Source organism: Merops nubicus, unplaced genomic scaffold, assembly GCF_000691845.1.
Source record: "Merops nubicus isolate BGI_N331 unplaced genomic scaffold, ASM69184v1 scaffold19316, whole genome shotgun sequence".
Lineage (NCBI taxonomy): Eukaryota > Metazoa > Chordata > Aves > Coraciiformes > Meropidae > Merops > Merops nubicus.
Window position 1 is genome coordinate 16,601 of NW_008614597.1, and position 11,997 is coordinate 28,597.

The 11,997-nt window shown below is 48.0% G+C and overlaps 1 protein-coding gene across 1 annotated transcript in view; it reads left to right on the forward strand.

The window, feature by feature from the left end:
• Window positions 1-7,359, forward strand: part of LOC103774861 (rho guanine nucleotide exchange factor 9-like) — a gene marked incomplete at its 5' end in the record, with an annotated part of 22,911 nt that extends 15,552 nt beyond the window's left edge. The window contains 2 exons of the mRNA XM_008942295.1: window positions 6,017-6,260; window positions 6,931-7,359. Of these exons, the coding sequence (XP_008940543.1) occupies window positions 6,017-6,260; window positions 6,931-7,034 (348 nt within the window). The remainder of the gene's footprint in view (window positions 1-6,016; window positions 6,261-6,930) is intronic.
• Window positions 7,360-11,997: the final 4,638 nt, after the last annotated feature.

The following is an 11,997-nucleotide window of genomic DNA, read 5'->3' on the forward strand; positions in this document are numbered from 1 at the left end:
TGGGAGGGTTTCTCTTCAGCCTCCTCCTTGGATCCTCACTCTCCTTTGATGCCTGAGGAACACATCATCTCCTGGGCACAAATACTCTGCAGGGGTGGCTGGTTGTATACTGAGCACGCTGCTGCCTTGTCTGTTGGGTTTCAATTAGGAGTTGTTTGAGGCAAGCCCTGGCTTTGCTTTAGCTGTGTGTACACAGTGTGATGCTCTGGGTGATGCTCCTCACTCCAAGCCACGGGCTCTGAGCACCCTGCTCTGGTTGCAGATGTCCCTGCTCCCTGCAGGGGGGTTGGACTGGATGAGCTTGACAGGTCCCTTCCCACCCAAACCAGTCTGGGATTTGGTGTTGCTCAGGGTGTCCCAGGCAGGACAGAGGGACTGTGCCATGCTGGCTCTGCTGGTGGGAGCCTCCCCTGCCTCCCTCCCATCTGCTGGCTCCCAATCCCAAAGCATGTGTGACATGAAGCTCTCCTTAGGAAGCTTGGAGCTGTTAAAGATCCACCATCAACTTTCAATGTGGCTTTCAGTGATTCCTTATTCACAGCTCCCAGTTGCCATGTAAAATAAGCAAGAATAGTTACCCATTTTAGAGGTGGGGAAGGACTGAGGGGGAAATTCTTTCACCCAAAGGCTGGAGCCAGTCCCCACCAGTCTGCACTGGGGTGATCTGCTGCACCCATGTGCTCAGGGTGCATAATTCCTCCCCAGGTCTTTCCCAAGTGCTTTGCCTTTGGAAATGCAGGAGTTTGATCACCAGGATGACCAAGAACTTAGCTATGCCATGAGAAACTTGTAATGGATTATTCTGTGGTTGGCATCTTTTATACTGTCAGCTCGTAAAAGGGATCTAATGACTCATGGCTGGAAATGGCTCTTTCTCCACTGGTGTCTTCCAAATGATTTGTTTTGTGCATGAGAAGTGGTGTGACCTAGCCCAGAGTAAACCACAGCACTTGAAAAAAAAACCCCAAGTGCCATCCACAGGAAGGTTTGGCTCTTGCAAGGTCTTGCACAACCACAGGGTTCAGAGGCAGCTCGTGGCACAGGTAGCTGCAGCCTGGGGCAGGGAAAAAGGGGACTGGTTAAAGCTGGAGAGCAGGAGGAGAAAGCAGTGCTGGAGACAAGGAGAAGTCAATGCAATGGTAAGAGGTGCTGGGCAGTGTGATTTACAGGTGAAATCCTTTCTACAGGGATCTGTACCTCTGCAGTCGTTGGAGGGTCGGGGCATAATTCACTCTGGAAGCCACATCCCAAGCTCAGATCTTCAGGTTTTCCAGAAGTTCAGCCTTGCTTTCCTTACAGTGGTCACAGAGGAGTTGGTTTTTTTTCCAAGCACAGCCAGAGCAAGTCCCTTGCCCCCTTTCAGCAAGGGGGGCAGTGAAATGGGGATTTTTAAGCCCCCCTGCGAGGAGGTCTGGCGGGCAGGGACGACCCCCAGGGCAGCCCTGCCTCGGGCACAGGCTCTTCAGCTGCAGAGCTCCAGCAGAGCAGGAGCAGAGAGCAGAGCTGGGTGGGTTTATGTAACGTGTCACAACTTTGGTTTGTGCTCCCATCAAAGGAGACTTTTTTTGGCTCCAGCTTTTCCTGGCGAATCCTTAGCGCGCGTTCCGTGAACAGACTGCAGAGCCTTCTTGGGAAGAGCTTCATTAACCTCAGCTAGGGAAAGGAAAGGAAAGCCTGGAAGCTGGAGGGTAAAAAAAAAAGATCATATTTAGACAAATAAGTGCAAATGACCTAGATGCATCCATTTCATTCCGAGCTGTGCAGCACAGGCTGGGTGCTGGCTGCAGAGGCTGCGGGTTTGGGGCGCTGCCCCTGGCGCTTTGCTGCCCCAGGCTGTGCCCTGGGGCTCCTCCCCTGGCACCCCTGGAGCCCCTGCCTGCTCTCAGCCTGGCTTCTCCTCCATCTGGCACCCTGCTCTTGGACGTCAGCAGAATGCAGGGCTGGGGAGGACCCTGAGCTGCTCCTTTGGCAGGATTAAGAATGCTCAGAGCAGCTCTGGTGGATGTTTGTCTAACCTGCTGTTTGAAAATCCCCAAGGAATGCTGTCCCAAGGCTTCCCTCTTTTGTCTGTTCTAGTGTTTAACTACTCTTTACAGCTAGAAAGACTTTTTTCCAAGTGTCTAATCCTGTTCTCCCTTGTGGTGAATTAAACCAAGCCACAATCAAAATGGAGAATAATTGATCACCAGCCTCCTTCAAAGAGAAGCAGCTTCTGCATATTGGCATCCCAGCAGCTCACTCCTTTTTATTTATGTCCTTTCTGGATTAAACTACTCCATCTCTTTGGCCTTTCCCTGCTGATCAGGTTTTCAGAGGCTTTTTTTTCATTCTATATTTTCTGATTTAACTACAAAAAAATCATTTGCTATGACATTCAAAAGCAGAGACTGTAAAGCAGCTAGTCCTGGTTTAACTATGGACAGGATAATAGGTAATGCTATACAGCCAGTAAATACTGTGTAGTATTTACAGTATATTACAGTATTTATTATATGGATTTATTTATACAGGAAATATTATTTATAGTAAATACTGTAGAGTATTTACAGCCAGTAAATACTGTGCAGGAAATATTAGATAGTATTTACAGTTTATTACAGTATTTATTATAGATATTTATTTATACAGGAGATATTATTTACAGTAAATACTGTATAGTGTTTACAGTATTTATTATATAGATCTATTTATACAGTAAATATTATTATTTATAGTAAATACTGTGTAGTATTTACAGCCAGTGAATACCATACAGCAAAGCTAAATTCTATAGCTTAATGATTTCTTCTTGATTCTCCTGTTTGTTATCCCTGGCTTAATCAGGAGCAGCAGCAGCCTGTCCCAAGTGCCACCTCTGCCCTCCTCGAGCCTGAGCTCCCTGGAAATGTCCATTTTGTGTAGACATCTCTCCTGTGTCCTTCTGACCTGTAATGCTTCCAGCAGCTTGTTCAGACCATCCCTTTCCACCCTTCGCCACACATCTGCTCTCCCTTCTCTCACGTGTGCTGGTTCAATCCAGCTGAAGTGCTGGAAGGAGGGGAGATGGTGCTGTGCTCGACAGATCAAGTCCTAAATTTTCTTGAAGTCAGTTAATGTGTGAGCTGAGCACGTTTGAAGATGCCCAGTTTCACTAAGGAGCTCAGTAATAGATGTTAGAGCTGCAGGAACATAGGTGATAAAATATCCACAGATGAAATAATTGTTACGTTTCCCATGCTGTGGGTGTTAAAATTTCATCAGTTGAGAAATAATATCCATTTTTTGAGTGCTGGCAAGGAGAGGAGCAGCAGTAGTAGGCAGTGCTTAGCTCATTAAAAGTGACATTATCTGGTCACCATTCTTAATCTGCTACATGGGCTGAACTTCCTCGAAGCCAAGGGTGTGCAAAGTGTCTTACAGGATCATAGACTGGTTTGGGTTGGAAAGGACCTTAAAGATCACCTAGTTCTGACCCCCCTGCTGTTCCAACCTGTCTCCCACTAGCCCAGGTTGCTCAAAGCCCCATCCAGCCTGGGGTCTTGTCTTCCTTGTGCTATTCACCAAGGTGTTTATGTGCTCTACCACTCTGAAAAAAGAAAGAACCTCCTAAAAACTCAGCATCAGTGGTGGTGTTTATGGTCAGCAAGGGGGGAATGGTCCTTTTGTGGAAGCATGAAGGAAATATTGCCTTGGCCCAGGGCAGTGAGTCACACTCGTGGGCTTGCTCTGAGCTCTTGAGCTTTTCTTGCTCTGAGCTCTTGAGCTTTTCTGTACCTCTCTGAATGGTTTCATCTTCCTCCGTGTCAGCACCTTTCTTGGGGCCTCCCTCCACTCCAGGGGCTCTTTCTCCTCCTGCCAAGCTGGAGGCTGAGAGCTCTGGAGAGGGCTGTGGCAGAACAGGTAGTTCATGAAGTTTCTTCCCAAAATGAAAGCAAAAGTGGCAGGCAGGAGCTTTGTCCTTGCTGCCTTCCCCTCTCTCAGCCACGTGTTTGCTCAGCGCTGAAGGACAAAGATGTGATTTTTCTCCATGAGTTCCCTGTAAACATTCTCTGGAGCTGAGCTTGTCCTTTCCCCCCACCAATAATCCTCTGTGGGGCCATCTGATTTCCAGGAGCACTTGTCTGATCCCATTATCTCCTCGTTGCTCCTGCAGTGACTCTTGGGCAGCACCGTTGTCTTCTCATCCAGCACCCAGGACCAGCAGAGCACGGGAGGCTCCGAGACGTGCTGCAGAGCCCTCAGCAGGGAGGGTCCCTGCCACAGAACATCAGAGATGTGTGGGGCAGCTCAGTCAGACCCCTCCCCACCTGGGGTGGTGTCCTCTGGAAGGGGACAGCATGAGGCTGTTAAGGCATTGACTTGGTTTCAGCTATTAAAAACCAGTCGTGATGTTTTCTAAATCAAAACTGGAGAGATAAAAGGGAGGGGAGATGTATTTCTTTTTAGAAAAAAAAGCTAATGCACTGAGGCTTGTGTGTTCAGAGCTGGGTGAGAGGGAGGATTGTGATTATTTATTCTTGTAATACCTTTTCTGAACAAATCCCTACATAATCATGAATATTGCATGGAGAAGTGTGTTTGATCCTTCTTCACCCACCTCCCAAGCGCAGTCCTTTCAGCGTTGGGCTTTGGAAGTTTTCCTCAGCACTGGCAAGAAGGTAATTGAAGGAGCATGTCTTTTTTTTTTTCCTATGACATTTGTTATCAAGGTTTTTTTTTGGACAACGTGGTGAAGATAAATGCTGTTTCTAAGAACTAGCCCAAGACTCAAATTTAAGCACAGCACAGAGCCTTGATTGAATTGAAGAAGTTTAGTGTGATGCCTGAAGCCTTTTCTCAGCTTTTTTTCTCACTGGGTGCAGAGGGAAAGAAGCAATTTTCCAAGTTGGGACAAAACAGAAAAGATTTTCCATCACATATTCAGCCTGAAATACCCTTTTCTGATGTTTTGGACAGCATCACTACTCAGAGCCTCCATACTAGAGGAAGATATTTGTACAATTAATTGGTGGTGCCCTCCCTGAGCATTCCAGAGGAAGGAACCAGATTTTTAAAGGCTATAAGCTTCTGGGTAGTGCCCTATCTCATGATAATTAATAGTGTCTGGCAGATCTATGAGCAAGTTTGCTAAAAAGAAATTATGGTGTGCAATTTATTTTCCAGAATTAATGCTTTGTTTAATACCTACTGCTTATCTTTAAAAAAAAACCTCCCCACTAAATCTAATTGGAGTAAATTAAGGCTGTACATCGATTTTATTTTTCCTCTTAAATGAATCCTTTGACATGGCATTTATCTTTAAGGCACTCTTAAAAATCAAAAAGCATTTAAGTGAAATTAATGGAATACACGTAAATATTGGATTTTGAGAGTGGGTAGAGGAAGGAGAGCTGGATTGTGTGTGGCTAAATTTAGCTTTTTAAATATGTATGCCTTGTAACTTGAACCAGCTTCTGTGGTCACGACTGCATAATTAACATACTGTTTTCTGGTGATCATTTTTTTGTTATCTCTTCCTATAAAGCTGCAGAGCTGTGAGGCCAGAGCTCCTCTTACACCACTATAAATCAGGAATAATTCTAGGAAAGCCAGGACAAAATCTGATGAGCAAAGCTAAAACAAATATGAAGAGAGTAAGGAGGCAAGAAGAAGAAATCATCATCTGGTTTTGACCACGGTTGATCAGCATCCACAATCTCACTTCTGTGACTGAGTGCTCACCACAATCTATCTCAAACCACTAATTGTTCAGTGCCACCTCCACCTCCTGCTGGGCTGTGGGTGTTCTCATATCAGTTCTGAAAAATAATAATGAAGCTTATTTTACTTTCCCCTTCCCAACACAGAGAAATGAGCTGTTGAAGAAAAACAAGGTGGTTTACCCTATTTAGTCAGCAAGGAATCTATCCACAGGGAAGGAGGCTTGAAGAATCTGACTGGGCTTCACCATTTCTTCTGCCTTTTCTTCAGCCCTCCCATGAGTTCCCTGCTCTGTGAGTATCTTGCAATCAACCTGTCTCTCCTTTTCTCCCTGTAGGATCTGATACGAAGAGATATTCTGTATTACAAAGGTCGCATAGACATGGACAAATACGAGGTGGTGGATATAGAAGATGGGAGAGATGATGACTTCAATGTCAGCATGAAGAATGCCTTCAAACTTCATAACAAGGAGACTGAGGAAATGCACTTATTCTTTGCCAAGAAACTGGAGGAGAAGTTACGGTGGCTTAGAGCTTTCAGAGAAGAGAGGAAGATGGTAAAAGAAGACGAAAAGATAGGTGAGGAACATGGCATGAATCTGGAAGGAGATTGTTGGTGACAACATAGGCCCCACCTGTTGCAGAAGCCCACCTTTTTTTTGTAGTGAATTACAGTTCAGGGGTCCTTGGTTGCCCTCATAGTCATAGGGAGGTGCCTCTCTAATTCATTTACTGCTATTTTTGGCCCTCAAGAAACAAATTCTGCCCATAGCTTCGAGCCTGGACCTCTTTGGGTATTGGGAGAAGAAAGTCTTTGGCCATCTGACTTCAGAGCCTCCTGGCTGCCTCGTTTCTGCTCCTGTTAAGCACATCACAGGAGGGTGGTGAAGTCAGTGCCTGAGCACCATGCCCCTGCCTCAGCACCAGCCTGGAGGTGACCGGAACCAGTGCCAGTTCAGGCTCAGTTCGTGCTGCTCAGCCATAAAGCACTGGGCATATTTATGATGCTGTATAAATAATAATGGCTTTAATCTCACTTTTCATCCAGCCCCTGCACGAGGGAGATCACAGAGAGGCTTGTCCTCTCCAGGCAGATTTCCTTCTTGCTGTAAACACCTCCCCGCGGGGTGCTGCTTGGACCTCCGAGTTGGCCAAAGAGTGCAGAACAGTCCCCTCCTTACCTCCCCAGAGGGCAAAGAGGCTTTGTGAGCAACCTTCTGAATGCTGTTTGCCCTGTTCCCTTTTCCAGGCTTCGAAATTTCTGAGAATCAAAAGCGACAAGCGGCAATGACAGTAAAGAAAGTCAGTAAGCAAAAAGGTAACCGGCAACACGCACTGTGCCTGGTGATGTGAGGGTGGAGCGGGCTGGGCTGAATCCTGCTGGGCTGGGATCCAGCTTCCCCCTGGAAATTCCCCCTCCCCTTCCTCAGTTTTTTTTAATATAAAAATACCGTTTGTGCATTGTATCCTTTCTTAATGTATCCGTGGGGCAAATTAATCTCTGGTCTGAGGCGGTCGAAGCCGGCGGGATCTCACCAGAGATGAATTTGATCTCGTTGTCTCCAGTCTGATGTCCAGAAGCTGTCCCTGGGGGCAGAAATCTTCTCTCAGTTGTTTACCTCAGGCTGAAGTGAGTGCGGAGATGTGGAAGGGTTCTGCTCATTCCCAAAGCCTCCCAAGTGGGTTCTGCTCCTTCCCAAAGTCTCCCGATAGCAAAGAGGGAAAGGGGGTGAGGGATCTACCTGCCCCTTCCCTGCTCCTGGAAAGGGGACGCTCATGTTTCCTGGGGCTACCTGTGGCTTCTTCAGGACAGCACAGTAGCATCAGTATGAGGAAATAAAGCATCTTAGTGAAGACATTCTCTCTCTCCAGTGCCAGATTCAGTTCCCCACCCAGGCAGGCTACAGCCAACTCCTCAATGCCATGCTTGACATTAGAGTCTCAACTGGCAGAGCAGCCAGCGCTGATTATCTCTCACAATAACCCTTGCAGCTACAGGTTTTGAAACACTAACTACAGAGGGAAAGTCAAAAGAGGACATTCTCCAAGTGTTCCAAAGCTTCACAAAGGTGTAGACGTAGCGATTGGTTCCCAAAGTCCCCTGGCACCACTAGGCCTATAAATGGGGTTTGAGGGAAGTCATCACCTCTTGGCTGCGCTCAGCCCCGGGTGGACTCATCCCTGCTCTGCACAGGCACTGGGTGGGTTTTTTTTGGCACAAGTTGAAGGAGCTCTTTGCTTTCTGCCTCGCCTGTTTGTTGTCTACTGGCTTTGCTGGTCCAGTAGTGGTTTGCTTAGGCCAACTGTAAACTCCTTGGTTTGCTGTGTCTCTCCATCGTCATTAGTCTTCTCCTCTCTGCTGACTTCCTGTGTTGTCTTTCTGAGATGTTCTCTAAAAACTCTCCTGGCCAGATTTTTCTAAGCTCAGCCTATATGCACACGCCCAAAAAAGGGGCCCCAGGGACGACGTCCGTGTGGTTCAGGCCACGGTTGGCACTGTCACCAGGGGACTGTCCCCCACCACCAGCATGTTGCCCCACCACGGAAGCAACCACGGAGATTATGGACAATCAGAGGAGCTCACTTGCATGATGGCCATGACAAAACCAGTTTAAATTCTTATTTGCTGTCCGGTTGATTAGATTATTAATTAATTAAGGCGTTAATTAATTAATAATTGTGCTGTTCAGTCGTTAAGTGACGCGGTTCAAAGGTGCCTGAGCATGCCAACCAGTATTCCCACTGAAACCACTGGACCTGCATCCTGACCAACAGAACATATCTAACCATACTTATTTCCTACACAGCAATTGCTCTCGTGTTTTCTCTCTTTCTCTTTCTCTCTCTTTCTCTCTGAGATGAAAAGGAGGGGCTATTATCTGAGATTTCTCTGCCTATAAAATTAATTAGCTCCTCAAGCAGCAGTCAGCATTTCTTTTATGAAGAAAGAGCTCATGCTATAACACTGGCAGTTCTTTTTATGAGCTGAAGTCCTGGAGTCAGGCAGAAGTTCAGTCAGAGCCCAAGCCTGGCTGGTTTTAAGGCATGAAGTCAGAAAAACAATAAACAGGGTCATTAAATTAGCAGCTCTGTTTCTTTTGTCCTACACTGTGGTAATCATAGTCCAGTCTCAGATGGATTAACTACCAGCACTGAACATTTTTATTGAAAACTCTTAGTTTCTTGCTTGTGGTTTATGTCATGCCCATGACTTGAGGAGAGTCCCAAGGCTGCTGGAGCAGGGTGGCATCACTCCCAAGAGGGAGGTAGGAGGGAATTCCTGAGAGTTGGCTATAAGCAACTGATTTTTTGGATCTCACCGTGTGCTTTTTACATATATTGCCAAAGTTGGTTTTGGCCAGAGGCACCTGGGGCTGTGCTGCTGGGCTGAGGTGCAGCCAGGGGCTGGGAGCAGGCTGCACCCTCCCCATGCGCCACGACAGGAGCACTGGGAGGGGCTTTAAGGTGGTTTTGGAGCATCAGTTGTACCTGGAAAGCAGCGAAGGAGCCCTGTAGGAGTAGGAATCCTTCCACTGCATTCAGCTGAACTATTTACTCCTTTAAATTCCCAGCCTTTGCAGGACAGGTCTCAGTGGCTTAGCAGCTCAGCAGCCCGCAGTGACATGTCGAGAGCTCTGCTCCTGTGTCAGCAGATCCTATTAAGGACTTGTTTCTACATTATCTCAGTTGTTCCCTCCACCTCTTAAATGGGAAACCGTGGTAATTTCCCTGTCACAGAACGCTTCAGGAAGAGGGGAAAGCCATGAAGGAGGTGAAATGGAAAATGCAATCAACTTTGTTAGAGGTGAAGCAGAAAAACATTTTTCAAATAGTATAAACTGAGGCTCATTTCATGCACTGTTGTACCAGACCTCCCAGAAGGGTTGCTCAGGAGCTGGCTGGCCTCTGAGGAAGAAGGGGATCAGCTGAGAGCAGGAGGATCACAGAACCATAGAATCTTTCTGGTTGGAAATTACTTTCATGATCATCAAGTCCAACCATCCCCCAGCACTGCCAGGTCCCCACTGCCCCGTGTCCCTCACACCACATCTCCACGGCTTGGGAACCCCTCCAGGGGTGGGGACTCCACCACTGCCCTGGGCAGCCTGGCACAGCCCTGGGCAACCCTCCAGGGCAAGAAATTGTTCCTCAGGGACAACCTCAACCTCCCCTGGGGCAACTTGAGGCTGTTTCTTCTTGTCCTGTCCCTTGTTCCTTGGGAGAAGAGACCAACCCCACCTTGCTCCAGCCTCCTTCCAAGGAGTGACAGAGAGCAAGAAGGAAAGAAATCACCTTAAAACTCTGCTTTTTACATTAATGGGAACTTTATCCAGGTGATTAAGAGACAATCCAACTCTCCATGTTTTGAGAAGATTTTGATCCCAAAATGAGGGTCCTGTGTGGGGCACAAGTCATCCCCCCTGGAAGTAGCCCCCTTGGTGCCCACACACAGTGCTGGGCTTCCCTCCAGATCCATGGGATGATGCACAGGGTCACACTCCAGCAGTGTGCCAGGTTTTGCACTGCTTATTGGATTGGGCAAAACATGTAATGATATCAGACCAGGTGCCTTAAGACAGCATTAAACCAATTTTTGGCCTCCTTTAAGTCCATTAGACATGAAGTAAATGAGTAGTGTTGGCTCTGCACCCTACCAACAGATGGAAAGAAGGGCTGCTGCTGGTTTTTCTTTTCCTTTTGCATTGATTGTTTGAGATTTTGCCTCTTCTTTCAATGTCAGTGTGGTAACTGGGAATAGAATCCAGCATGGTGTCTCCTAGAAATGGAAAAGCAACAGAGAAACGTATTTGTCTCGACTTACAAAACCAACAAAAAACCCCAGAGCCCTTTTTAAGCTGCAGCCAATCCTGCATGCAGCTTTTCTGCAGCCAGGCACCAGGGAGGACCTGCCAGCACTGACACCACTCCATCGAGCTGTGCTTCCAGAGTTCTGCTCCTCAGTGACCACAGCAGTGAAAACAAGTCTAAAGTTCCCCTGGAAATGGGTCCCTTCTGGATCTCCAGCCCCTCCTGAGCATAGACCTGGGATTATCCAGGGTATTTTTTTCCATTTTTAAGCATCTGAAAACAGAAGGCTCCTTCAGTGCCTCGATCCCTCAAGTGCTTCTGTTCTGCTGGCCACTTTTACCCTCCCTCCCACTGCCTGCAGCTTGCAGAAACGTTCAGTGACTTTTCTGATCCCCAGCTTTGTCCCCATGCAGGGCAGGCAGCGTGCACATGAAAGGGGTTTTTGCTCATGCTCCTAGAAGCTGTCAGCCAGGAGTGCTGGGGGGTTGGGGGTCCCAGACCCCATTCTTTAAGCACTGTTTCACACTCAGTGTTTTCATTTTGGAGAATGAAACCTCTGTTCAGGTTTGCAGAGGTGACCTTAGTGCTAGGCAGGAGGGTTTCCCACCTCAGGAGAGCTCTCCAGAGCATGCTCTGAGCCAGCTCCTTCATGCCCTTCTCCCCATCCTGTGTGTTCTCCTCTGCACTGTGTCACAGCTTCACCAAAGCAGGTGCCCTCAGCCCACACCAGTCTTTAGCCTGGTGGTCTGGGACCTGCAGAGGGAGGGGAACATGTTTCATCCTCCTCACCCCTAGCCCTGAGCTTAGAAGGATGCTCTCACTAAATCTGCCCAGAAATACTCAGCTCTGCAAGCCCAGCAGGGGTTAAACCCTCAGCCAGCACAAGCTGCTTTAGCCTCCAGTAAACCACCCTCTGAATCACTGCATTTTCCTGCTAATTTCTTCCTTTGTGATCACTTGAGCTCAGCATGAACTACGTCATAAAAACCCTGACCCAAACACCCCAGAGCTGTTCTCTGCCTCTCACACTTCTGCACTCCAGGCTCTGCCCAGCACAGGGGGGACAGGGGGGGTCAGCATCCTTGTGCTGGCTCCATCCTGCTGCCCAGGAGAGCTCTTACACCCAGCAGCAGCCCTGGGTACCTGCTGGGCTTCTCCTGAGTGCTGCAGCCTCTCTTGTCGTGTCTCCATCACTGTGAGAGGATTGACGTGGCCCTGGCAGGTTCCCCGTGCTGTTCACACGTGTAGGCTCAGCCTCGGGGGGGTTGCAGGAGCCCCAGCAGCACGGAGAGCAGCCACTGCAGCAGAGGGGGGCATTTGCATTTCCAGATAATCAGGGTCACCTCCCGTTCTTCCCAGAGCTCTGTAGGTGAACCGACGGAGCTAATCGCCTTCTCAGGGGTGTTTCCCCACGGGCTCAGGGGCATCTCAGAGCTTCTGTCGTTGCTGGGTGGGTGGAGGGAGGGATGGATGGATAGAGAGATGGATAGATAGATAGATGGATAGA